A 27,496-nucleotide genomic window follows, 5' to 3' on the forward strand; every position below is an offset into this window, starting at 1 on the left:
GACTGCGCTCTATTGGAGTGAGTGGTCTATGAGAGTGAACTTTATCTCTAGTAAAGTACGCATGGCATGGTTAGAACCATTTACCAGTACCAGTAGTACACTTCAGATCATGCATCCTGTTCATCAAAGTGGTTCGGTCGCTTGGTCAAGGGTTGCAACAGTCTTGTGGGGGAGGGGTCACAGACACCCAAAATTGGTGAATGGCCCACTAAACAAGGCATGCCCACTCCACAGCATTAATTAATTTCCCAAATATAGTAATGAATTACCTCTTCTTTAAACTCTGGTAAAGATTTAAAATTTGATCAAGCTCCATCCAAACAGGCCCACCATATGCAGCTGGCCAGCTGTCAGTTCTAGTAGTTCTCCAACTCAATAGTCACATTCATCAAGTTTAAATAACATCTATACTTGTCTCCACTCTTCATAAACACATTAGTCTTGTAATCATGTAAGTTTATAAAAAAAAAAAAAAAAAAAAGATGGTTCAAGCTATTTGGTGACTTCATTTACAATGGGCAGGTGGGGAAGTCCAATGGCAACTGCATTAGCAAATCCCCACTAATTTTATCTATACCATCATCTGTTGTGTTAGCTATAGGCCTATGTGTGACGGAGCCTACAGCACCATTTCCTTTTTGCTGGACTTGTTTTTTCATCATGTAGCAAATGAAAATCAAGGTTCTTTTGACCAGAAACTTCTTGAGTAAGATGTAGCTGAAACAAAAAAGAATGTTCTGTATTCTATTTCCACCTTTCAGTTATCTTCACTGCCCTCGGTATCCTGCAGGAAGACTCCTCTTACTTTTGCCCTGCCAATGAATGCCAAATTACAAAAGGAGGCAGAACATAGAATTGATGTGTATGTAATGAATGAAATTGCTTCATTACCTGCGATATGCAGGGACAACCCGTTGACCAACTTTTGTGGAAAGAAGATCTTGGGCAGGCGGCTTCTCTGCAGTTGAGAGGGTAAACATACAGTCTTTTATGTCAATGAAATAAGAGATGATCAGATTTCAACAACCCAAGTCAACTGATGAATTGGAGGAATTGTTGAATTCAGCAGTAAATAAAGAAGAGAAAAATAAAACGATATCTACCAAATAACAAGGTAAACTACGAAGTGTCTTCATTTTTAATTCGAGGAAAAGGAAATATGAAAAAAGAAAATGAATATAGAACAGCAGTATCGTTTTTTTTTATAGTAACAAGAAAGTTTAATTAAAATAAAAAACAACAATACAATCAACCTGGTGTCAAGGAGACACCAAAAATACATTAAAAAAAACTATCAAAATTACAATCTTGAATTTTAAGAACATCCCTTTTATGAGAAGAGGTAAAGTGTCAATTCATTAAAATAGAAAAAATAAAGCACCCATGTACAACCAGAGGCTGTACAACGGGGAAGTACAAAAGCCAGTTAGACCACTATCCCATTTGAAATTACAAAAATATTTTCAAACTTAAAAAGGGAACTAAAGAAAGAACTGTCAACAGCTAGTTGGGCTGATGACCAGGAAAACAGCTTCCCAACTATTTTCTGTCACACTTCCTCCTCTTGACAGCCTTTGTTTTGGAATAACCTTGAGTTTCTTTCCTGCCATATCGACCAGAAGACTGCTCCTGGAATCAAATGCCATAATATTTTCCCTTTCTTACTTAAACCCTGTATCCACCACCCTTTCACAAAAGTATCCACTGAGGCCAGGCAGCAACTTCTGATAGCAAAGATCCTGAAGATTTTCACCCAAATGTTGAGGTGAAACTGCTATGCGGTAGCAAATGCTCACCTGATTCTTCTTCCCTGTTTCATAATACACACCTAGGTGGCTCAATCACCATTCTCCTCCTAACCAAGTTGTCTTTTGTAAGAATCTTGTTCAGGTAGGCAGACCAAACAAAAAAAGCCATCTTCAAAGGAATGTGCTTGCTCCATATTACATGCATAGGAAACTCCTGCTCTTCCTCTTGAGACAGTTTATTATAAAAAAGATTTTACAGTGAACTGGCCCTTGCTATCTGCTGACCACACCCTTCTATCTTCTGCATTAAGATCAATTTGCATGCTGTACAGCTTCTGGAGTTGCCTTCCAATGGGTTCAATCTCCCAATCATTCAACGCCCTTCTGGAAAATCATCCTTTAATTTCTTGTTTCCACACCAGCAATCCATCCAGAATCTGACTCTGGTTCATACAGTTAATGGATTTTCCTTGGTTTCACTTGGTGGTCCGCTTGAACTTCGGAGCCAGTGTGACATTAACATTACTGATCTTTCCCTTGAAGTTAGAGGTGATGATGAAAATTCCTCCATTTCTAAAGAGACATTTCAGAGGTAATTCCCCCATTGAATATTTATTCAATCTTGTGTACTTGCAACAAAAATATCTCCTTTAACTTGAGAGAGAGAGAGAGAGAGAGAGAGGATGGGGGTTGAGGAAACTCCAGACATGTGACATCCAACTGGGTTTGACATCAAGGAGAGTTTCAAGATTGAACATCCAATTGGGGAAGGAGACTCTCCCCGAGCTGAAGTTCTAGCTGTTCTAGAAGGCGTCAAAAAGGCAAAGGAACTCAACTTAAGGAGGTTAATTATTGAGGGAGACTCAAAACTGGTAATAGATTGGTTGCAGAAAGAGGAAAGCAGAATGTGGAATTACCTAAACAAGAAGAGAATCTTCAAATGGTGGACCCGAGACATGACAGTGAGGCTTCAATGGGTAAAGAGAGTGCTAATTCATTTGCAGATGCACTAAATAAACAAGGGGTGGAAAGAAATCAATTGTTCTGGGCTTACATGTAATCTTTATATTTTGATTTTGGGGGAGTTAAGAGAGTTTATCTCCCCTGCCTTGTACCTATCCTTTTATCATTAATGAATTGATTTTGTTACTGATAAAAAAAAGCCCAAAACAGGAGGCTAGCAGCAATGCAGGATGGAAGGGAAATGGGAAGGAACAGAGAGAGAAAGAGAGGAAAAGAACAAGGAGAAACAAGGAGAAGCTGCCTAAGTACTTCAAGTAATTTTTGAAACCATAAGAATTTGTCAGAAATCCTTGGAGTAGTTTAAATAATTTTCCCTAAAATATATTCACCATCATCTACGCTTTATCCCAACAATGGGGGGTTGGATACATGAATCCTATTTCACTATTCTGTTCTGGTTAGTGCCATTGATAATAAAATAATATCATTAATATAACAATAAAGTATACATGCCGAGTCATTGAATCTTAATTCTGGGGCTTGTGGCTTGTTAGGTACGACAGTTCTAACCTATGTTAAACTAGGACCACTCACACTTGGATCCACAAAATATAGCACAGGGAACCCAGGTTTATATGTATTACAGATCTAAGTTCACTTTTCTTTACAATTGCTATAGATGATGTTCTTCTATTCTATTATCATTATTGATTTTTTCTTTGAAAGGAAAAATATGTAATTGTTTTAAATCAGTAAATGTAAAATTATGACTTAACTCTTTTTTCCCCTTTGACTCTGTTGCTTCAGAAACAATCTATTTGTTACAGAGTAAAGCATTTTTTACATAACCTACAAAGAATTTTATTCTTCCCATCATCAGTGTAATTATTTATACCTTAAGCCTTTCAGTAGACTTCTTTCGTATATATTAAATCAACCACTCCTAAAACATCCTCTTCCCTCTCTACTCCACTTGGTACCTAAGCAGTAATCATATTGACTATAAGACTGAGTCCAACCTCCAGCATTAAACTGTTAATAAAAAATGCATTCACTGTGTGTGTGTGTGTGATGGGGGTGTTAATGGTTTATATACACCACAACCTAAACAGACATGCCATACAAATCCAATGGTGTAGCACACCTGGCGAATTATGTGTTTCAGAAACTGACACCACATCTGAGTTACTGAAAGCAGAAACAGGAAGTGCTTTATCTGATACATTCGACTTCTGCAACTTCTTTCTCTTTGAAAACAAGAGTGTATCAAGTTGGTGCTGAAGGCTTTCACTTTTCTCCTAATTGATGAAATGAAATGAGCTTATATTATAATTAGATAAACAATGATATTTATGCAAGATATGAGCATATTCAAGTACATGAATACAAGACCACATTAGTCAAAACTTCTATCCACGGTTCAGAAAATCTAGCATGAAGCAATTTATAAGTACTCTACACTCATCTACATCTACTAAACTGGAATGAATAGATGTTTCTATAACATCTAGAAGTTCCATGTAACTCGTAAGTTATTTTCTTAATAAAAATCAAATAGAAATAGAAAGGGAACTTTATTCTCAAACTTATGATCAAGATATTCAATCTCAATAACAAAAACAATTTTTAAGTTTATAATGAATAATTTGTGAAATCATCTTTGTCTATCAGTAACTGATCAGGAATTTATTTATTTATTTATTTTGATAAATAACTCATCAGGAATTTATAGAGTCAAGAATAATAGAAAACACACATACAAAGGGAGAAGTGTCAGCTTCCTGAGAAAATAGAAAAGGAATCCAGTCCCTCTGCTGCTCACCCCTATGTTGTACACCCAATACTCCTCTAATCTTATCTGGTTACTCCCTCTCACAGAAATGGAAGCATCTAGAGAATCTGCAGACTTGACAACCCAAGAGAATGAAGTTTGCATGCTTTAAGGCAGTAATTTGCTTCTCTAATCTGATTCTTCTCTTATTCTTGTGTCTGAATTGTTTGGTAGGTTGCCAAAAACACTCTCTCTCTCTCAAGATATGCATGTATTGCCAGTGTCCTTGGGTACTGTTTAACATCCAGCCCGCCACCACCTTCAAGTCTCCTTCAACTATTACATTCTACAAGTCCATTGATTTTGTCATGCTCAACCCCTGTAGTCAATGATCAAAATTTCGCAGCATATCAGTGACCCACCAATATGCCACTTTAAGTTGGGTTTTTGGGGGTAGACAGGCCTCATACTAACCCCCTTGAACAGGTTTGAAAAAATAACTAAAAATAAAAAATAAAATAAAAGTGCCCAAGGGTACAGTATCGACCTCTATCGAAATTTGCCTGTAGTAATGGCATTACTTCAGCTCTCAATGCCCCCCACTCCAATTGGACTAGAAAATAATTCTAGTATTGTGCCATTTTCATCCTTTAGTCACCAATACCAGCTCAAGATCACATGAGGATACAATATGAATTATATGTGCTTATACAGGAATAGACAAACTCAATATCACAAACTTCCACTATGACCTCCTTTCCATGGAATTGAAGAGTGTCTAAAGTTCAAAAGAGGCATCTCTAATTAAATATGCAAATAAAATCAAACTAAAACAACCAGCATTTAAGGCAAAGAGCTAGAAACATGTAGAATACCTTTTCAGCAGACAGAATTTGTGTCAACCAGCAAGTGCGCTCTTGTTCTGTTGACACAAACAATATAAGAATAAAGTATCATTATAGTTTCTCAATTCTGCCATCAGCCAAAAAAGTAAGGTGCAAAACAATGTAAACCTAATGTAACATTTTTTATCTTTTCCAATAAAATCTTATTAGAAAGAAACCACAAACAATACCATAATAGTTAAATTCTTATGCAAGAATGAGAATGCAATAAATTGCATCCAGAAACTAGAAAGGGGAGTTTAAAAATAGTAGATTGGATTGAAACACTTGCATTGATGTCAAGTAAAATGTTGGGGTAGTGGGGAGGACTAATTTGCTCCCTATCTTATATTAGAACTGACGGAAAGGATATTTTTCTCATCCCTAATCAAGGTCTCACAAGCACAGAAAGACATAGAAGTAATCTAATAACAATATAAACATTTTTCCATCATATCATCATCATTTGTTGTATCCCATCCAAATGGAACCAGCAGCAGAAATCCTCTCTCAATTCTGTATATGTTCTGTTAAGGAGGAAGCTTACTGAACTTCTCTAACTACTTGAATCCAGATTCTTGTTTTCCTTTTAAAAACTTCAACCTGCATCAAATCACTCTCTTCCCACCCTCTTTTATGGAAAATATTTCAGCCCAAAAGGCCTTTACCACGTGCAAAATAGACCCTCTTTTATAAAGGTACTTTAAATTGGAATCTTACAAGTATGAAAGCTATTATTGATTGGGAAATACTCCAATAGAAGGTTGTGTATTGAGCTGGCTAATTCAATTATGATACCCAGATACCTGTACAAGGGTGTCATACCACGTTGGATACTTCAATTCAGTGGGTTCACTATCCCCTATCTGGTGGACAGTCTGGATCAGCCACTGAATCCCTCTACATGGGAGAAATAGGAACAGTCATGTAGGGAATTTGCTTACTTGAGCTAATTAGTTAGATAACTTTTTCCTATAAAAAGTTTCACTAAAAATCAAATTTAATAGTATATGTAATCAGAATGTGGTCAGTTAAACTATGAGCCCCTAAATCATTTCTTGTAACAGATCACTAGCTCTTCTACACCCATCAACTTGTAACAGACCACTTTTTCAGCGAGAAAAAAGAATAGGAGCAATCTCTAGCTTCAAGGATAAACTATAGATCATGAACCACATGGATATCACATCCTTTAACAACTTCAGCTGAAATGAAACAACCAAGAATATAATGAATCTTAATCAGGTCTATTGCAATGCTTGATATTGATAACCATGGATCACATTAAACTTAATTTAGTGGATGACATAAAATGAAAAACAATAACTCGATGTTTGACTCCCCAAAATACCAATGGAATGGGATATTGAAACCCATAATAATGGAGACCATGGTTCATAATTTCAATGTCAATGGACTTTTTTTATCAGTAAAAGAGATTTCATTAATAAATTCAGAAAGATTACAGAAATGAGTAGCCTAGCCTCGGCTACCCCATTACAATTTAGAGTTTGCCAACTATCAACTTTAATTATCCAGCCTTACAACTGAGCCCAGAAACAATGTTCCCTGTTAACCCCCTGTTTTGCTACCAGATCTGCAAAGCCATTCGCCGCTCTTGGAGTCCACTGTATTAACAACTGCATGTCCTTGTAAAAGCATTTAAACTTCTTAATTTCATTTCTATAGAGCCAGGGAGTCTTTTCATTTTGCTTTAACCAGCTTATGACCACTTTGGAGTCGCCTTCCACAACCAGCTTTCTCACTCCCAACTCCATAGCCTTCTGTATCCCAAAAACCAATGCCTTTAGTTTAGCTGGAGTGGAGTCTCCCCTTCCAATAGGGATTGAGAACAACCCCACCACAATCCCTTTGTCATTTCTTATCACTCCTCCAATTCCAGACATTCCTGGGTTGCCAAAGCTACTTCCATCAAAGTTTAATTTGAGGAAGCCAGAATCAGAGGGATCCCACTCTCTTAAGACCTTTTTAGTTGATAAAGAGAAGCTACTGTCCCCCAATTTCTGAAGATATCATCCACAGTAAAATCTGAGAACAATCCCACAGATTTTACCCACGAAATCACCTTTATCATGATCCCTTCTATCAGCACTTCCTTGCATCTTTTCTTTTCTTCAAAAATTCTCAAATTTCTCTCCTCCCATATCACCCAAAGCACTTCTGCCCAAGTGCATCTTCATAGCATTCGACCTCTTCTTTTTGACCATCTGAAAGTGGAGGAGTCAAATAGCCTTTCCAAACTCATCGGGGTATTCCCACCTGCATCCAAAGAGAGAGAAAAGCCAGTCCCAAATACAGCTAGCAACGGGACAGGAGACAAAAATATGAAAAGCAGTTTCGCCACTTGACTTGCACAAACAACACCAATTAGGTGAAAGGCACCAGCCAGGCCTCTTCCTCTGCATCAGATCACAGGTGTCAATTGCATTTGCACCATGGTAGACCTCCCAACAAAAAGCACTCACTTTCAGGGGAATAGGGCGACACCAAACCTCTGGGACTGGAAACAGTACCCCAAGTTGAGCAGAAGTGGGCAAGGTTTTAAAGAAGGAAGTACAACTGAAGGCTCCGGAGGGGTGAGGGGTCCAGAGCCTAGTATCTTGTTTAGAGGTATCAAGAAACACCCCATCTAGCAGCTGAAGGAGAGAGGACACCAAGACCATCTCAGAATCCCTCACATTTCTACAAAGCCCCAGATTCCAAGCAAAACCGGACTGGGAGGGAGGGGGGATTAAGAAATCAGCAACCAGTTTGTTCTTTAGAGAGGAAAGGGCATAAATTGAGGGGAACAGTATCTTCAAAGGAGATGTCAATGGATATTTTTCCATGTAGAGATGGAGGTATCTCCAAGACATTCCACTAATTTTGCTAAGATATTTGGAAAATCTAAAAAATCAGGAAATTTTTTTAAAAACATGGAACTAGTTAATAAACCTTTAATGGAATCATTAGAAGAAATATAATTGTACATTTAAGGTTCAAAAAACAATAGCAGAAAAACATGTATGAATCAAAAAAGAGAAAATTTAATAGGTATCTTTCTCTATCTCTCTTTAATTCCTTTAGCCATCTTTTTATTAAATATATGTCGATTACTTGTCATTTTGACTTTTGCCTTTTTTGTTATTATATGCTTTCATTAGATTGGGAATACTCTTTTGTAGTTATATGCAATTTTCTTTTTCTTTTGAACTACAATGACGTGGTGAATCATATGAAAAGAGTAAACCAATTATCCAAATACCAATTCCCCAATGGTTCTTTTAGGAAAATTCTTTTAAAAAATCATGATGATTTTAATGAAATATCAAAAGCTTTTAATAATATCAATGAAATTTGAAATATCACTGGCATATCAACAAATATCGGTGATATTTGGCAAAAAAAAAAAAAGGATTCCAAGAATGTTTTGTATCGCCACTTAGTAAAATGGGATGATATATCAGGGATATTTCACCAAATATCGCTGATACTGCGAACCATGGAGACAAGAGACTATGATATTTGATCAAATAAATGACAAAAAGAATCTGATTATATCCAGTTACACATGACAGAATAACAGCAGTATTCCTCTACATGGAGAATGTTACTACCTTTTACAACTAAATTATGCTTGGTTTCATATGCTTTAAATAGCTCCAAAGATAGATTTGCCATGGCATCATTGGCAGTTGAGTCCATGATTCTGTCAAGAGCAATGGAAATGAGAGGCATTCCTTTGGATTTGTGAGCTATTAGTTTTGCAAACATTGGGCCTGAAACCAAAAAATCAGGAACTACATGGATTAGATAACCTTCCCTTTAGATGTTCCTGAGTTAATGTGAATTTAATAATGTAATCAGAAAATGTATTTACAATTAAAGCTGCCCAAGAAAACAAAGGAAATAATGATTACACAATACACACCCATAAAAAGAATATGATAAAAAAAAAAAAAAACTGAAAATATGTTACTAAATAGTAATAACTAAACAGTTACACCAAACACATCCAAAGCAGCATGGTTGGATAAAATTAATTAAAAAGAAAATTAAGATGATCTTGTTCAATGATGGCATAAGTTTTGTTATGCAGGAGAGAAGAATGGAAGAAGAGAGAAAAGAGAGAGAGAAGAAGAGAGAAGAAAGAACTGAGAGCAAAAGATACTGCTGGCGGCGCAGCTTTTTTAATATATATACTAGGGCAACATCAACTAAAATAAAAAAGAGTAAAAATACAATAGTACCCCTGCGGTACTATACATAGGAAAAATAACAGTTGTTAACGCTCCCCCTCAAGTTGGGACATAGATGTCAATCATGCCCAACTTGTCACATAAATCATGATGTCGTGAGTGGTGTAGTCCTTTTGTAAAGATGTCTGTAAGTTGATCCTTAGAGTTGACATAGGGAGTACACACTTCCCTATGGTAACCTTCCCTCTGATAAAATGCTTGTCGACTTCAATGTGTTTAGTTCTATCATGTAGCACAGGGTTAGCAGCAATGCTTATGGCTACTTTGTTATCACAGAATAGGGTCATAGGTTTGTCCACTGGAAAACCCAACTCACTCAACAGATTCTTTATCCACATAATTTCAGCCACTCCATGAGCCATTGCTCGATATTCAGCTTCAGCACTGGATCTAGCTACCACACTTTGCTTTTTGCTTCTCCAGGTAACTAGATTTCCTCCTATGAAGGTATAGTAGCCACTAGTTGACTTTCTGTCATTTAGGGATCCTGCCCAATCTGCATCAGTATACACTTCAACTTTCAAATGTCCGTGCCTTAGAAACAACAAGCCAACACTTGGAAACATTTTAAGGTATTGGAGGATTCTTTCTATTGCTTCAAGATGAGTGGTCATAGGGGCATGCATGAACTGGCTAAGGACACCAACTGCATAAGCAATGTCTGGGCGGGTCATAGAAAGATATAACAATCTCCCTATAAGTCATTGAAACTGTTTCACATCCTTGATAGGTTCACCTTGGTTGTCACCTAATTTATGGTTAGGATCAATAGGGGAATCAACTAGCTTCACTCCCATTTTTCCTGTATCCTGGAGTAAATCTATTCCTTTGGGAAATGAAGATACCCCTTTTTGAGTGGGCAACTTCAATTCCTATGAAGTATCTTAGAGGACCTAGATCCTTTACTTCAAACTGTGTGGCATAAAAACTCTTCAACTTTTGGATTTCATCCTTCCAGTCGCCAGTGATAATTATATCATCAACATATACTATCAAAGCAGCAATTTTACCTTCTCTTTTCACAAACAATGTGTGATCAGATTGACATTGCTTGTATCCTTCCTACTGAACCGCTGCATGGAATCTGTTGAACTAGGCTCTCGGTGATTGTTTCGGCCCATATAAAGACTTCTTCAACCTGCACACCTTTTGTTCATTGCTTTGAGCCTGAAAACCAGAAGGTTGTATCATGTAAACTTCCTCTTCAAGGTCACCATTGAAGAATGCATTCTTGATATCAAGCTGATGTAGATCCCAGTCAAGATTAGCAGCAAGAGAGAATAGAACTCTAATGGAGTTCATCTTGGCAACGGGTGCAAAAGTCTCTGCATAATCAACTCCGTACACTTGTGTAAACCCCTTTGCCACTAAACGAGCTTTATACCTCTCCACCGTGAGCCCTATGTTTGACCGTGAACACCCATTTACATCCAATTGGATCATTTCCCTTAGGAAGATGTACAAGTTCCCATGTGCCATTTTTATGAAGGGCATTAATTTCTTCCTTCATAGAATCTATTCCTTCATGTACTGAAAGAGCTTATGCCACATTCTTAGGGATAGGGACACTGTCGATGGATGTGAGAAAGGCTCGAAAAGAGGGTGAAATGTTTTTAGAGGAAACAAAGTGGGAAATGGGGTGTTTAGTGGTGCATGATCTAACACCTTTCCTATGAGTAATAGGAAGGTCAAGGTCATTAGCAACAAAGGTATCAATTGCAATGGGGTCAAGGACATCAATGGGAACCAAGATACCTGAGTGAGTATGATCCACCCCCAAAGAGTTTAATGGCATTGGAGGTACAGTTTCTAGATTCTCCACAGCTCTTGAATTTGGTTGGCCTTTGTGACAATGGAAGAAGACACGAAAAGGAGGAGGATCAGGAAGATGAGGGAGTTGAACCAGTTTCTCCTCATTCCTACTCTCCCCCTGAAACATGGAAAAAAGCTCACTCTCAAAGAAAGAGACATCCATGGAAACATAGAATTTCCGATAAACATGATCAAAACAACGGTATCCCTTCTGAGTGAAGGAGTACCCCAGGAATATGCAAGGAATAACATGAGGATCCAATTTTCCATGAGTGGGTAACAAATTTTGGACAAAGCAATGACAACCAAACACACGAGGAGGAATGGGAAGAAGCGGGGCCTTAGGAAAGAGAAGTTGATGTGGGGCTTTGCACTCTAACCAACGAGAGGGCATACGGTTGATGAGGCCAAAAGCGTTTTGGGACATTCATATGGAGTAGTAAACCCCAAGCCACTTCAAGGAGGAGTCAGTTCTTTTTTTCAGCAACACCATTTTGTTGTGGTGTTCAGGCACAAGAGCTATGGTGAAGTGAACCACGTGAAGCAAAAAATTTCGTGAGATCACTATGAAAATACTCTTTGGCATTATCTGACTGAAAAATTTGGATTTCAGTTTGAAATTGGGTGAAGACCATCCGTTGGAAATCTTTGATAATTTTTTGTACTTCATCCCTGGTCCGCATGGGATATACCCATGTATATCTAGAATAATCATTGATAATGGTAATAAAATACTTGTAGCCACTCTCAGATGATAAAGTAACAGGGCCCCACACATCAGAATGAACAATGTGAAAAGGAAATTCAGACTTATTATTTTTTGAAAGAAAATGAGTTCTACATTGCTTACTCAATTGACAAGTTTGACAAGAGAAATCTAAAACGAACATTGACTTAAACAATTCTGGAAACACCACTTTCAAAGACTCAAAAGATAAATGACCAAGACAACAATGCTATAAATAAACTTGACTCTTACAGGACCGACTCTTAGACTCTGTGACTTGAAGCCCAGCCTTATTATCTAGCATGTAAAGTCCATCAACCATACATCCTCTACCAATAGTCCTCCCTGATGTTAGATGCTGGATCACACAGTAAGAAGGGAAAAAGGTCACTGAGTAGTTTAAGGAATTAGTATTACTACTAACAGAGAACAAATTAATGGGAAATTTCGAAACATGTAAAACATCAGAGAGGGTAAGGCCAAGAGAGAGAGAAATGGTTCCCTGACCAGCTATGGTAGTGTAAGATCCATCAGCTAGTCTCACCTTGTCTGTTCTAGAAAGAAAGTGATAGGTTTGAAAATAAGAGGACGTACCAGTCATGTGTTTTGACGCTCCAGAATCAATGATCCAAGGAGTGTTAGAGTTATGAGAAGCAACATGGAAAGTTGTGGCAGAGTTACTTGATCTAGACACAAATGAAATTGAGGGAGAAGCATCCATCTGACGAATTGCTCCACCATAGAGCTCTAAATGGTCACAGAAGGAATTTATATATCCTCCCTTGGGTCAGATCCAGATGGATGTGTCTGAGTCACAGTATGAATGGGGGGCTGATTCTCCTGAGTAGCCAGGTTTGCCATAGTGTGTTTTCTTGTACCTTGCTGTCTTGACTTTTTATTCATATCTGAACCTTGCTTCTTATTCAGATCTTGAGCCCATTTCGGCTTCCCATGAAGATCCCAGCATGTGTCTTGGGTGCGTCGAGGTTTTTGGCAATGAGTATACCACAATTTGTCCTTGTCATCCATCTTTTTCAGAAGATCCCCCTTCTTAGAAGTATTTCTCCCATCGGTAGTAACACTCCCTTTCGCTGCCAACACAACTACATCTCCAGAACCGTTCATCAAATTCCTTCTGCTTTCTTCTGATTGTACAAGAGCATAAACTTCCTAGACTTCGATAGATTCATATGTAGGGTTCAAACCATGTAAGAAAGCAAACACTCGCTGTTGGGAGACAAGTTTTTTGTACAGTTTTGCATCTTCACCACACTTCCAGTCCACACTTTGATAATGATCTAACTCCTTCCAGACAGAGGTCAAGTTTTAGTAGTGCATAGATAGACACCTCTCCCCCTGTTTACAAGTAGACAATTATGCCTATAGCTGGTAGATTTTTCCATAGTGTCGCAGTTTCGAATATGTTGAATTTGCTTGTTCCCATATCTCATTTGTCGTTTCAGCCCACATGAAATTCCTTCTTATTTGAGGTTGCATAGAAACCAAAAGCCAAGACATGATCATGCTGTTTTACTGGTTCCATCTGTCATATTCAGCACTCCCAAAATGTGGTTCTTTGATTCTCCCATTAATATAACCTATCTTTCCCCTTGCTGTGATGTACAGCTTGATCCCTCTTAACCACTCTAAATAATTTAAACCATCAAGAGGAATAACAGCCATGGGAAAGGATAGGTCAACACCCCCACTCATTCCATTCAGCATTGAGGAAACACCGGATATAGCAGAATCTTCACCACTCATGATTTCAGATTCAAAAACAACTCTTAAATAGGGTACACAGCCTTAAAAAAATTCAACACTGAGGGAGAACGAAAAAAAAAAAATTCTTTAGAAACACACCTCCTTTTGTAAAAACACAGGTGCTGTTACAACACTAATAGGTCATCTCTTGACTTACAAGCTCAACACAAGTGTTGCCACAGTGCATACAGGTCATCTCTTGACCTACGCATCAATAGGACTGCTGTTACAGCAAGTACTGGTCACTTTCTGACCTTCAGTTCACCATAAAAGCTGCTGTTACAGCACACAATAAGGTCCTCACGACCTACAGTTTCACAGGGATCAGTCAACCCCACAAAAAAGGAAAGAAAGAGGTGTTGATCACCTCACATCCAATCGGCAGACCTAGTATAGGTTCTGCCCTGGCACACGACCAGAAAAAAAAGGTAAGAGAGAGAGAGAGAGAGAGAAAAGTAACCTTTGTGTGTGAGATCTTCAATTAGCCAAACAGCAGATGAGGGCGGCAGATCTGGAAATCTGGTGTGAAGAAGAAAAAAACTGTTCACTCGACTTCTCCTTCCAGATCTAATAGTCCCGCTCTGATACCATGTTATGCAAGAGAGAAGAATGGAAGAAGAGAGAAAAGAGAGAGAGAAGAAGAGAGAAGAAAGAACTGAGAGCAAAAGATACTACTAGTGACGCAGCTTTTTTAATATATATACTAGGGCAACAGCAACTAAAATAAAAAAGAGTAAAAGTACAATAGTACCCCTGTGGGTACTATACATAGGAAAAATAACAGCTGTTACTTACCCACTAGTTAGGGTTTCTATTCTCCCCCACCCCCTCTCTCCATTTGCTTGCACTATTTTCCTAGGGACAAATATTACCAAGCAATTGATGGATCATTGATTTTTTTTTAGAAAAGGTAAAGTATAATTGTACTAATCAACCGGTCCTTTGTACAATGAGAAGCTGTACAAAACATAAACAAAAGGACCTCAAAAAAAGGTCACCTTCAAAAAATTACAATCAGCTGTATCTTCTTTAAATCCTGTGTATAGACAGCCAGCCCCAAAGAAGCTCAATAGCCTTGTTAATGACCTCAGCTTCAGAAGAGGGCCAAGAGGTTTCAATAGCCCTGTTCCTTTCAGTCCATACTGCCCACAAAATAGCCAGAGGTAAAGAGAACCAGCGTAACTTCCCCTTCTTTGTCATCCCCGGTATGTGCCAAGCCTCCAAGCATTCTTTAACTGAGGTAGGCATACTCCAGCTGACCTTTAAGCTCTTTAGAAAATAGTTCCATATCTCTGTTACAAACTAGTTAAGTAGGTGAAGATTTTGTCTTATGTTATTTTCTGTTGGAAAACGTGGGGTTACTGGTGTAGATGCATATTTGGTAGTTAGCATCTATATTTGGTAGTTGTGTAAAAATGGGAATGTGTGAAAAAATAGGAATGTGTAAATATGTATTCCTAGGATTGTGGAAGAGTATAATCCCTTAAATATGGGGATTAAAATAATTAGTCCCTTAATTATAGGGATTGATTTAGGAAGATTTTTTTCCATTTATTGCAGCAGCTTACTGTATAAATAGGTCGGTTGGCAATGGAATGAATATATCAGTTTCTTACCATTTCAAAACATGGTATCAGAGCTCAAGGTTTGCCAACCTTGAGATTTTTTTTCGGCCTTCATTGCCAAGCCTTTAGAGCTGATCTGTAATCAGCAGTGTTTCTTTTCTTCCTTCTTTATTCTCCTTTCACCGCTAGCCTTATTCTTCCTCCATTGACAATGTCCGACGTGACTGCAACAAGTGCTCCCACATCCAGCAAGGAATGGGGCAACCGAGGAGTTTCGAAAACAGTTCAACAGGCCCATAATGTCTCCACAATCCCGCAGTCACGTCGGGGGCCATTTAATGATGATGAAATTGAAAGACTAAGGGGTTTCCTGGCATCCTTGAAACCAGGAAGTGGTTCTACCGCTCTTGCTCTCTCAGGTGAGTCTTTATCTCTAGGATTACATGCCTCGGCTAGTGTTTTTCCATGGATTCTTGATTCTGGAGCTACTGACCACATGACACCCTCTTCACTACATTTTCTCACCTATACACCCTGTCCTAGTAGTAGGAAAATTTCTATTGCTGATGGTTCTTTCACCACAGTGGCAAGAATTGGGAATATTCAGATTAATCCACCCCTATTACTTAAAAATGTGCTTCATGTTCCTAAGTTATCCACTAGCCTTATCTCTATACATAAACTCACCCAGGATGTGAACTGCAATGTTGTGTTCTTTCCTTCTTACTGTGTATTTCAAGACCAAGTTTCGGGGAAAAAGATTGGACTTGCTAAGGAAAGGGATGGACTCTACTACCTTGAAGCAACCAGCAAACCATCTCACACTGTTATGCATGTCATACACGAGTCACTCTTATCTACCTCCAATAAAGATTTAATTTGGCGTCATCAATTTCGTTTCGGTCATCCTTCATTTCCTATTTTAAAAACAATGTTTCATTCCTTGTTTAAAGGAATTGATGTTGAAACCTTTTATTGTGATGTTTGTGAATTTGCTAAACACGAAAGGGTTTTTTTCCCAATCAGCAATAAAAGATCTTCAACCTTTTTATTTGATCCATTCGGATATATGGGGCCCTTCTCGAATTCCCAACGTTACTGGTTCTAGATGGTTCGTCACCTTTATTGACGATTGCACTAGGGTCACATGGATTTTTCTTATTAAGTCTAAATCTAATGTGGGCACCATTCTTCCCAACTTTCATAACATGGTCCAAACTCAGTTTGGTGTGAATATCAAAAGGTTTCGATCTGATAATGCTACAAATTATTTTAATCAGAATTTGTCCCCATTTTTTCAGAAAGAAGGCATTGTGCATGAATCCTCCTGTGTTAACACTCCCCAACAGAATGGGGTAGCTGAGAGGAAAAATGGCCATCTATTGCAAACCACCCGAGCCCTTCTCTTTCAAAACCAGGTCCCAAAACAATATTGGGGGGAAGCTGTCCTTACCACCGCATACACCATAAATAGACTACCATCTAAAGTTCTTGACAACCGAAGCCCAATACAAGTCCTCTCTCAATTCTACCCTAATATTCAAACCTCGAATAATCTCACACCAAGAATTTTTTGTTGCACTGCCTTTGTTCATGTCCATAATAAGGGAAAATTAGATCCATGAGCAATCAGGTGTGTCTTCTTGGGATATTCCCCAACTCAGAAAGGTTATAAATGTTATCATCCAGCCACCAGAAAATTCTACACTTCCATCGATGTCACATTTGAGGAGAGACAATCCTTTTTCACTCAACCTTATCTTCAGAGGGAGCCCTCATTAATGGAAGGTAAGGCCTCGGATCTACTCTCCCTAGATGTATTAACCTCCTCACAGTCATCCAACCGTCAAGAATCACATCCTTTTGAGTCACATTCCTCTGAGTCCCTAGATGTATTACCCTCCTCACAATCATCCAATCGTCAAGAATCACATCCTTCTAAGTCACATTCCTTTGAGCCCCACATTTCCAAGCCTCAACAACAGTCAAACAACCCGACCATTGAACCAAATCCAGACACGGTTAACCCCACCAATGATGTGCATGATGATGTGAGATATATGCAGGTTTACTCTAGGAGAAGAAATCCAGATCCTCAACTTGTGCAAGTCCAAGATTCAACTCCTAATCCTAGAAATGAGGGATGTTCAGAACTTGAACCTGTACCTTCACAGTCTAAGTATGAGTATGACCTACCTATTGCCCTGAGAAAAGGAACCAAAGAATGCACCAAACGCCCATTGTACCCTTAGCCAAATCTGTGTCATTCCAAAGATTCTCTAAACCCCATAAAAGCTTTCTAGCCAGCCTTAACACCATTCCAATTCCTAATACTCTAGCCGAGGCACTTTCTAATAAGGAGTGGAAAAAATCCATGAGAGTGGAAATGAAGGCACTAGAAAAGAACAACATGTCGGAAGTTGTGGATCTACCGAAAAACAAGAAGGTTGTAGGTTGTAAATGGGTGTTCGCAATTAAGTACAAATCTGATGGGTCATTAGAAAGGTACAAAGCACGACTGGTAGCCAAGGGATATACACAGACTTATGGGGTAGATTATCAGGAGACTTTTGCCCCAGTAGCTAAAATGAATACAGTAAGGGTGTTGTTGTCTTTGGCTGCTAACTATAATTGGGATTTGCAACACTTTGATGTAAAGAATGTGTTTCCCCATGGTGATCTAGAAGAGGAGATATACATGGACATTCCACCAGGTTTTGGAGAAGGCATTAAGGGAAACAAAGTTTGTAAGTTGAAGAAAGCAATATACGGTCTCAAACATTCTCCAAGAGCATGGTTTGGAAGGTTTACAAAGGTGATGCTTAGTACAGGTTACAAGCGAAGTCAAGGTGACCACACATTGTTTATCAAACACACAACCTCAAGGGGAGTTACTGCTCTATTAGTCTATGTGGACGATATAATCGTTACTAGGAATGATAAAAATGAGAAGGAAGCATTGAAAAACTGCCTTGCCAGAGAATTTGAGATAAAAGACTTGGGGAGACTAAAGTGTTTTCTCGGAATTGAAGTTGCACATTCTAAACAAGGCATCTTTATCTCTCAACAAAAGTATGTTGTTGATCTTTTGAGAGAAACAGGAAATATGACATGTAAACCAGCTTCCACGCCTATAGATCCCAATCATAAACTTGGAGAAGCCAACGAGAATGCAAGTGTAGACAAGGAGATGTTCCAAAGACTGGTTGGAAAACTCATTTATCTTGCACATACACAGCTAGATATTGCATATGCTGTAAGTGTAATAAGTCGGCTTATGCATAATCCTAAAGAAGTTCATATGCAGGCTGCTCATCGAATTCTGCACTATTTGAAAGCCAATCCAGGGAAAGGAATTTTATTCAGAAGGAATGGGGGACTGGCTCTTGAAGCATATACAGATGCTGATTATGCAGGATCTCCAGTAGATAGACAGTCCACTTCTGGTTATTGTACCTTCTTGGGAGGAAACTTAGTCACTTGGAGGAGTAAGAAGCAAAATGTAGTGGCTCGGTCAAGTGTAGAGGCAGAGTTCAGGGCTATGGCACAAGGAGTGTGTGAATTACTCTGGTTGAAGATAATTTTAGAAGATTTAAAGATTCCACGAGAAGAGCCTATGAAACTATATTGTGACAACAAGTCAGCCATCAATATTACTCACAATCCTGTTCAACATGACAGGACGAAGCACATTGAAATTGATCGACACTTTATAAAAGAGAAACTAGACAGCAAGTTGATTTGCACTCTCTATGTATCTACAAAAGAACAACTGGCCGATGTACTTACTAAAGGGCTCAGTAGTACAAACTTTCGTAGAATTGTAGCCAAGCTGGGAATGGAGGATCTCTATTCACCAGCTTGAGGGGGAGTGTTGGAAAACATGGGGTTACTAGTGTAGATGCATATTTGGTAGTTAGCATATATATTTGGTAATTGTGTAAAAATAGGAATGTGTAAATATGTATTCCTAGGATTGTGGAAGAGTATAATCCCTTAAATGTGGGGATTAAAATAATTAGTCCCTTAATTATAGGGATTGATTTAGGAAGATTTTTTTCCATTTATTGCAACAGCTTACTGTATAAATAGGTCGGTTGGCAATGGAATGAATATATCAATTTTTTACCATTTCAAAACATTTTCTTCAGTTATGCAGCTTGTACATTCTGTTTACATTAATAAAACTTTTACAGTTATTGACCAAAGAAAAATCTGCTTTGAAGACAAAAAAAAAAGGTGGGATGGACTGTTCATCCCTTCTGTTTGGATGAACTGTTCGGCCATTCTGATTTGAGAAGCACAAAAATACAGAGGTAGGATTTTGTGGTGATGTACAAGGGCAATGGTATGTTTGACAATGTGGGAAGAAGAAATGCAAGAATCTTTGAGGAGAACCAGAGAAGCTTGAGTGCTAATTGATTGTACTATTCCTTTTTTTTATCAATAACATAAACTTTATTAAGAATTATGAAGCTTTAGGTACAAAAAAAAGGGGGAGATAAGACATTACAATGAAAGAAGATTAAAAAATAACCTCCCTATTCACCCCTTGCTTGGCCAACCCATCTGCAAAAGAATTAACAGTCCTTTTCACCTAGCTGTATTGTATCTCAATGCCTCTACATAGCCATAAGAATGTTTTCTTTTCATTATTGTAACTCCACAAGCCACTGTCCTCTTTCTTCAACCTTCCAAAATCAGCCGATTGATATTTAGTTCCCTTGCTCTTTGAACCCCTTCCAAAGCTGCAAGGATCTCAGCCCTAATAGAGTCTCCTTCTCCAATAGGGCCTGAGAACAGAGCAATAACAATCCCTTCCTCATTCCTGAAAACTCCCCCAATCCCAGAGGGCCCTGGATTCCTTATGCTACTGCCATCAAAATTCACTTTTATAAATCCGGAGGGAGGAGGGGACCACAAGGGACTAAGAGTCCTCTTACACAGAGTAGAGGTTGCTATCTCTTTCCAGTTTCTTAACAGGTCAGCAATAGGAAAGTCTGAGAACAGTTCCATAGTTTTTAGCCAGTGGTCAGCCCTTAAAAGTATTAGGTCTAATAGTTCTTCCAGGGATCTTTCCTTTTCTGAAAATATTCGAGAGTTTCTTTCCTCCCATAGTGACCAACACACGGCTGCCCTAATACTCCTCCACATCATCTTCCCTCGCTTCTTAGGCCATCTAAAAAAGAAGGGGAGAATAAACCTTGGACACTCTTAGGAGGGTTCCAAGTACACCCAAAGCGAGAAAGTACCCACTCCCAAATAGTTTTAGTAACCTTACAAGAGACCAAAAGGTGGTAACCGGATTCCCCATCATCTTTATAGAGAGAGCATCTATTAGGAAGTAAACAAGAATTGGGTCTCTTTTTCTGAAGTAGATCATTTGTATCTATTCTTTCTAGGAAAATTTCCCAACAAAAAAACCCAACCCGAGGAGGAATGGACTTGCTCCAAAATTCCTTAATCGAAAAGGACACACCAGAAGGGACAGATGACTGAGTTAAGGTTTCAAAAAACGAAGCACAAGAAAAGGTTCCTAAAGTAGAAGGGATCCAAATTCTGGTGTCTTCCCTATTAGGATCAAGGAAGATATTTTCAAGGATGGCTAATAAAGGTAAGAGGTTGTCCAGGTCTGTATCCCTAATTGCCCTTCGCTGGCCGAGGTTCCACCCAAAACCAGAAGTGGAGTCTGAAGGAACTAAAAAAAAAAGAGATAGGTTCATTTTTCAAAGCTGACAAAGCATACAAGGAAGGAAACCAGTCCTTCAGAGGTGAAACCCCAACCCAAAGATGTTCCCAAAATTTTATTCAATTGCCAAAGTTAACATCGTACCTGATCCAAGGGGAGAAAACTGGAAGCAGATCATGGATGGATTTCCATGGAGAGGTAGTTGTAGCCCTTGCCACAATTCTAGAATCCCAGTCATTGTCTTCCAGCCCATGTATGCTAGCCACGATCCTTGTCCACAATTTTTCCTTTTCCACTGTGAACCTCCACAACCATTTTCCCAACAACGCCATATTCCTTTTCTTGATGTTTCCAATCCCAAGACCTCCCAGTTTTTTACATCTAATTACCACATCCCATCTCACCCTATGATCTTTCTTCTCCTCTCCCTACTCCCATAGAAAATTCCTCATTAATTTTTCCAATAAGTTGGAGACCTTGGTGGGGATCTTAAACACTGACAAATAATACACAGGTAAGTTAGCTAGGGTGGACCTAATCAGAGTGACTCTCCCTCCTAAGGAAAGATAATTTCTCTTCCAAGACGCAAGTCTCTTCTTAAATCTCTCCACTACCAGAGTCCAAAAGCTTTCATTCTTAGGGTTATCTCCTAAAGGGAGGCCCAAGTACGTCAAAGGCCATTCTAAGATTGCATAACCTAACACACCTGCATAATTCCTTAACTCCCTCTCCTCCACATTCACCCCACCACACAACTCTTATCAAAGTTCACCTTGAGGTTAGACATCTGCTCAAAAAGTTGTATTGCTAATTTTAAATTTTGGATCCAGCTTATATTCCCACCCTCACAAAACAAAATTGTGTCATCTGCAAACTGGAGATGTGTCAGTGGTACCTCCTCCCTGCCAACTCTCCACCCTTTTATCAGATTCCTCAAGTCTGCTCTATGGATCAATCTCCCAAGTACATCAGCCATCAGGGTAAAAAGAAAGGGGGAGAGTGGGTCTCCTTGTCTTATACCTCTCAAAGCAGGAAAAAAAGTCAACCACCGTTCCATTCACCAATATAGAATAGTGACAAGTCCTAATACAGCCCCAAATCCATTTACACCACCTATCTCCAAAGCCATAGCTTCTCAACACCTCCACTAAAAAAGACCAATCCACTAAGTCATAAGCCTTCTCCAAGTCCAATTTGCATATCACTCCCTTCTTCTTAGATTTCTTGAAGCTCACCAGACTCTCATTTGCAATGAGGATTTGATCAGTGATATGTCTTCCCTCTACAAAAGCTCCTTGGTTGGGTGCAATAATAGAGGGGAGGACCTTCTTTATCCTAAGGGACAACACTTTGCAATTATTTTATACAAGCTATTCACCAAACTAATAGGTCTGAAATCCTTAGGTTGTGATGCCTCTTTCTTCTTTGGGACCAAAGCAATGAAAGTTGAGTTCAAGCCCGGATTAATTATTACCCTACTGTGAAACTCCTCGAAGACTGACCTAAGATCCTTCTCCACTATATCCCAACAATCCTAATAGAAAGCCATTGTGAAGCCATCTGGGCCTGGAGCTTTTGTCCTATCCATTAAGAATACTGTTGCCTTTATCTCTTCCGGATCAAACCTCTTTTCCAGCCATTCTCTGTTTTCTGCACTTATAGTCGGCCACTCCAAACCCTCCAACCACACCCTCTCATTCAAAGGCCTTCTAAATATAGATTTGAAATGAGTTACTAAGGCCTCTGCTATTTCTATCAAGTTCGACAAGACTGCTCCTTCTACTTCCAATTTTGATATGAGATTCTTTTTTATCCTCCCATTTGCCATTGAAGGAAAAATCTAGTGTTTCTATCTCCCTCCTTTAGCCACTTACACCTAGATTTTTGCCTCCAACTTATTTCCTCCTTAATCAGAATATCCTCCATCTGCCTTCTCAACTCCCATCTCATTTTCCTGTCTTCCTCTCCAAAGGATCCCCTCTCTTCCTTCATATCCAAATCCTCAATCTGCTCTAGCAGGACTTGTTTCCTTTCCTCTAATCTCCCAAACTCCAACCTATTTCACTCCTTTAATTGTGATTTTAGAAATTGAAGTTTCTTGTGGAACCTCATTCCCTCCCACTCTACTACCGGATTAGATTGCTCCCACTACTCCCTGATCTTCTCACTGAATCCCGGATAGGTTAACCACATATTTTCAAACCTGAATGGAGTGGGTCCATCACCTCTCAAATCCTCCTTACACAACACTATAGGCCAATGGTCTGAAGTAATTCTTGGGGGTGCCCTAGATACTAGGTTACCCCAATGTTCCTCCCAGTCTGTTGAGAACAAGAATCTGTCCATCCTGGAGCATATTGGCCTCGACTGAAGGTTGGCCCAAGTGAAGTTATTATTTAGGAGTGGAATTTCTTTAAGCTCAAAAGTATCCACAAAATGGTTGAACTTTCTCATACTAGTTGTCACTCTGTCTGGGGTTGTTGGTTTCCTCTATAAACCACACTACATTAAAATCCCCTCCCACACAACACGTTCCCTCCCAGAGGCCCCTAACATCACTCAATTCCTCCCACAATTTCTTCCTCTGCTTGTAGTCATTGGGACCATAAACGTTTGTTAGTACCCATTCGTACCCGTCTTCCACCTGTGTAAACTTTAGGGAAACAGAGTAACCACCTATTAGCTCCTCCAAGCCGATTAGTATATCTTCTTTCCACAGTGTTACAATCCCGCCTAAGGATCCCCAAGATGGAGCGGCCACCCACTTGATCCCCCTATCTCTCCACACACTCCTTGCCCATTTGCAATCAAAATCCATTCTTTTAGACTCCTGGATCATTACCACATCCGGGTTAAACTTCTTAATCACCTCTTTAATTGTTGCTCTCTTCCTAACACTGCCCAAGCCCCTCACATTCCAACTTAGAATTCTCATTTTAACTTCTCAAGCTTAACCCCAATTCCTCCACCCTCTACTTAACCCCTTTCCTTTTATCCCCTCTCACCTCAAACTTCTTGTCCCCCTCAATATCTCTTTTCAACCTCTCAACTTCACCCAGCTTTCTTTTCTTTACCTTACTATCCTCTTTTTTATGCAGATAAACTTTTAGATCATTTGGATTCTTCAATTTACACCCCAGCTTTTGCACAAATTCTGCAACTGTTTCTTCCTTGCTAGTTTCCTCATTATCTAAAGTCCCTCTCTTCTCACTCCTTTCCTTATATCCTCCATCAATTGTCCTTTCTATCCCTTCTGTAAACCCCCTCTGCATTTCCTTCCTTTCCACTTCACCCATTAGACCCTCAATTTATATCCTCCATCAATTGATTGTATTATTCTTAAAGTTGCCCATTGGACAAAAACCTTGGAACTTTTTTCAAACTTTAGGCTCTTCCTCTAGGAAACAAAGATCCCTAGAAGTTTGGTCACTCCCAATGGGTGGTTGGAAGAAGCTGAACTTTGATGGTAGTAGTATGGGTAACCCAAGTCCCTTAGGTATTGGAGGGGTTATTAAATATGAAGGAGGCAATATTAGTGCCTTATTTTCAGGCCCAATCGAGCAAGGAGATTCGGTGAAAGCAGAATTCTTGGCAGCAGTTTACTGGGTAGAGAAGGCTAAAGAATTGGGAATTGACGGATTGATTATTAAAGGGGATTCAAAGGTAGTTGTCGATGGCTGAAAAAAGGAGAGGAGGGTGACTTGGCAGCTAAGGAACGATTTCTGAAGATTCCTGGTGCTGTCAAAAGATATGAACATTCAAGTGCATTGGGTTAGAAGATCTGCAAACAGCTTGGCAGACAATTTAGCTAAGCAAGGTGTTCAAAGACAGTTTATGTATTGGGCACAATTGTAATATCGGTTGGGTGGCTTGCCTTGTATTGGGCATGCTTGTTGTTCACAGCTCCTTGTTGTATCTATTTCCTTTAGTCATTAATAAAATTCTTCTTTGTGGTTTCTGATAAAAAAAAAGGTAAAGTATTTAACGGTTTCCCAAGTCCCTATTCATTCAGCCCTTCATTACCATTCTTCAGCAACAAGAATACAGATTTTGAATAGCATAGCAATTTAAAGCCATTTGTTTCTAGCTATACACATAATTTTCCCTCTTCTATGCAGATTGTTAAGTTAATTAATTTTTATTAATCTTGTGAAGATTTTTCTTTTTACAACAAAATTGCAACAACTTATTTCTCTGAGGAATCAAAGCAAACATCTAGAATACTCACATCCATATAACGATTTTCTCCTTCCCCCTCTTAGCATTATACTTTAGTTACTGCAGATTTTAATAAAATCTGGTGAGGAGGGGGAACGATCTCCAAATTAAAATGACTCTGCAGACAAAAGCAAAGCTTCTGCAGTGCAAATGAAACCGCAACCTTTAGTGAATCTCACTTGCATTTATCAACCTACCAAAAAAAAAATCATTTGCACTTATCATTGGACTATTGCTAAACAAACCCAAAAATGGGAAGCTTCTTCTATAACTTCTGGAGTTTAATTTTTCTTTCATTTTGCAACTTTGCATGGCATGTGCCTATCAGTTCTATGCCAATTATGCTATTAATCTGATGAGAACCATATCTTTAAAATGCAGTTACCAAACAATAAACAGCATAGCTATTAAGAAAAAAAGTGATCTACTCGCTCAAATAATATAGCTACATTCCCGAAAAAAAAAAAAGATTATTCCACTGTTTACTAGCAAAACAAGGATTGAGAACAAAATCGATCACCAGTGCCACCAGCTGATTTCGATGGACGACTCAAAACAAGTTTGACATTTTCAGATCTCACGGACGCTATGAGATAATCAATAAAGTCAGACCAAGAACCACCAATACCAATATCATCCCTCTGCACAGAAAAAGGGCAAGGTACAAAAAGTCAATAAAGTAATTAATTCATAATTAAATTTGCTCACATGCACGCATCCCATGCTCCCTTTTCACCTATTAACCAAAAAAATAAGTTCCCTTTTCATCCCAGCCCAGTGCAAATCTAACAAACCCCAAACTTAAAACAAATAAAATTGTAAGTTCCAAAAAGGGTTCGTAGATAGGGCTTTTCTCAAATGCACATATGTGTTTCTTATGCTGATTTTGCTCGTTAGGCTTAAAAAAGTAGCAGGAAATCAATTACTTGGATTCCGAATTTGAATTAATCATGCTTATAAAATGAGTTGCTTGTCTGTCAAGTTGAGCAAAAGAGAAACAATGGAGAGAAAAGAAAGAGAAATCTCACCAAGTCTTCGAGCTGTTCAATGGACCGAGTGGCCGCCCAAGTACAAGATTGAAAATCCGTCACATGAACTCTGAGGTGAAACGAGTCCAAGGCGTGGACATGGAACATGAAAGGAAGCAAAGGGAGAGAACTTGGGACCTCCCACTCTGCTTTCGGTTTCCCGAACATGGGTTGAAAGCCTTCGAGGCTCTTTGCCATTTCTGAGTATCTCCTTCCTTCAACAACCCCCACAACCCAACCAAGGAAACTCAAAGCAACGAGTAAACCGCAGGAACTCGAGGGAAGAAATAAGAGAAACCCAAAGTGAAGGGCATGTTAATATGAAGTTCTGATGATTCTCTGCTCCTCGGAACAGATGGCAATGCCTCATTAGAAAGACTCAAAGACTAGTCTGCGGAGAGAATGCGAAGATTTGCCACGATTGGCTTGTCACTGACAGAAAGACAAATCAGTCGACGGTTTTAATTGTTTCGCGCTTTGAGAGAGTACTGCCGCCTTCAAGAGCCGCATTTAGGAATCGTAACGGGGCGGATTCGGGGCGGTAACCATACTATATTCCCCGTCCCCGACCCCGACTTTTATGTGAGTCCCCGTCGGCCCGTCTTCGACCCCGATCCCCATCGCGGGTAAAGATTCACTTCATTCCAATCCCCGGGTCTCCATCGGAACCCGAATTCCGATTTTTTTTAAATAAAAGTTTTATCTGTAAAAAACTTGCTTAAAATAAAGAAAAAATGAATTATAAATAAGATATAAGTTGAAATTTATGTAATGGTACAGAATTTCTTTAAATTTAAAATATAGACAATATTTTTAAATTATTTTTATAATATATATATATATATAAATAAATTATAGATAGGTACCATGTATTTTGGGGTAATGGCAAATAGGTACCTGAATTTTCAATTGTAATATTTGAGTACTCTGAACTTTTAAAAATAGACACTTGAATACATCCGATACTATTTTGTTAGTTAAACATTACATAATATTAAAAATATCCTCTCGTATATTTTTTGAGATCATTCTCAGGTAATCAAACACCTCCCCACGATGTCATTCCCA

The 27,496-nt window shown here is 38.8% G+C and overlaps 1 protein-coding gene across 2 annotated transcripts; it reads right to left on the minus strand.

Moving 5' to 3' along the window:
- Window positions 1-255: 255 nt before the first annotated feature.
- Window positions 256-26,978, minus strand: LOC148851809 (U2 small nuclear ribonucleoprotein auxiliary factor-like protein). Of its 2 annotated transcripts, XM_088947421.1 has the most exons (7): window positions 26,429-26,978; window positions 25,921-26,041; window positions 8,984-9,145; window positions 5,358-5,404; window positions 3,856-4,009; window positions 892-958; window positions 256-812 (listed from the first exon to the last, which is right to left on the minus strand). In XM_088947421.1, the coding sequence occupies exons 1-7, from the start codon at window positions 26,624-26,626 to the stop codon at window positions 758-760; spliced, it is 804 nt and encodes a 267-aa protein (XP_088803547.1). In that variant the 5' UTR covers window positions 26,627-26,978; the 3' UTR covers window positions 256-757. The 2 variants fall into 2 exon arrangements, with proteins under 2 accessions (XP_088803547.1, XP_088803548.1); XM_088947422.1 differs by lacking the exon at window positions 8,984-9,145 and having other exon boundaries at window positions 26,429-26,865.
- Between the last annotated feature and the right edge of the window lie 518 nt (window positions 26,979-27,496).

Source organism: Nelumbo lutea, chromosome 5 (genome assembly GCF_056320005.1).
Source record: "Nelumbo lutea isolate HS-2025 chromosome 5, American lotus-T2T, whole genome shotgun sequence".
NCBI lineage: Eukaryota > Viridiplantae > Streptophyta > Magnoliopsida > Proteales > Nelumbonaceae > Nelumbo > Nelumbo lutea.

Coding starts and splice junctions, on each gene's coding strand:
- LOC148851809 (XM_088947421.1), bottom strand. CDS start 26,626: ATGGCAAAGAGCCTCGAAGGCTTTCAACCCATGTTCGGGAAACCGAAA. Junction 9,146..25,920: donor GAAATCAGCTGGTGGCACTG/GTGATCGATTTT, acceptor TTTTGGTTTCAG/GCCCAATGTTTGCAAAACTA. Junction 813..891: donor GTTGTCCCTGCATATCGCAG/GTAATGAAGCAA, acceptor ATTCATTGGCAG/GGCAAAAGTAAGAGGAGTCT.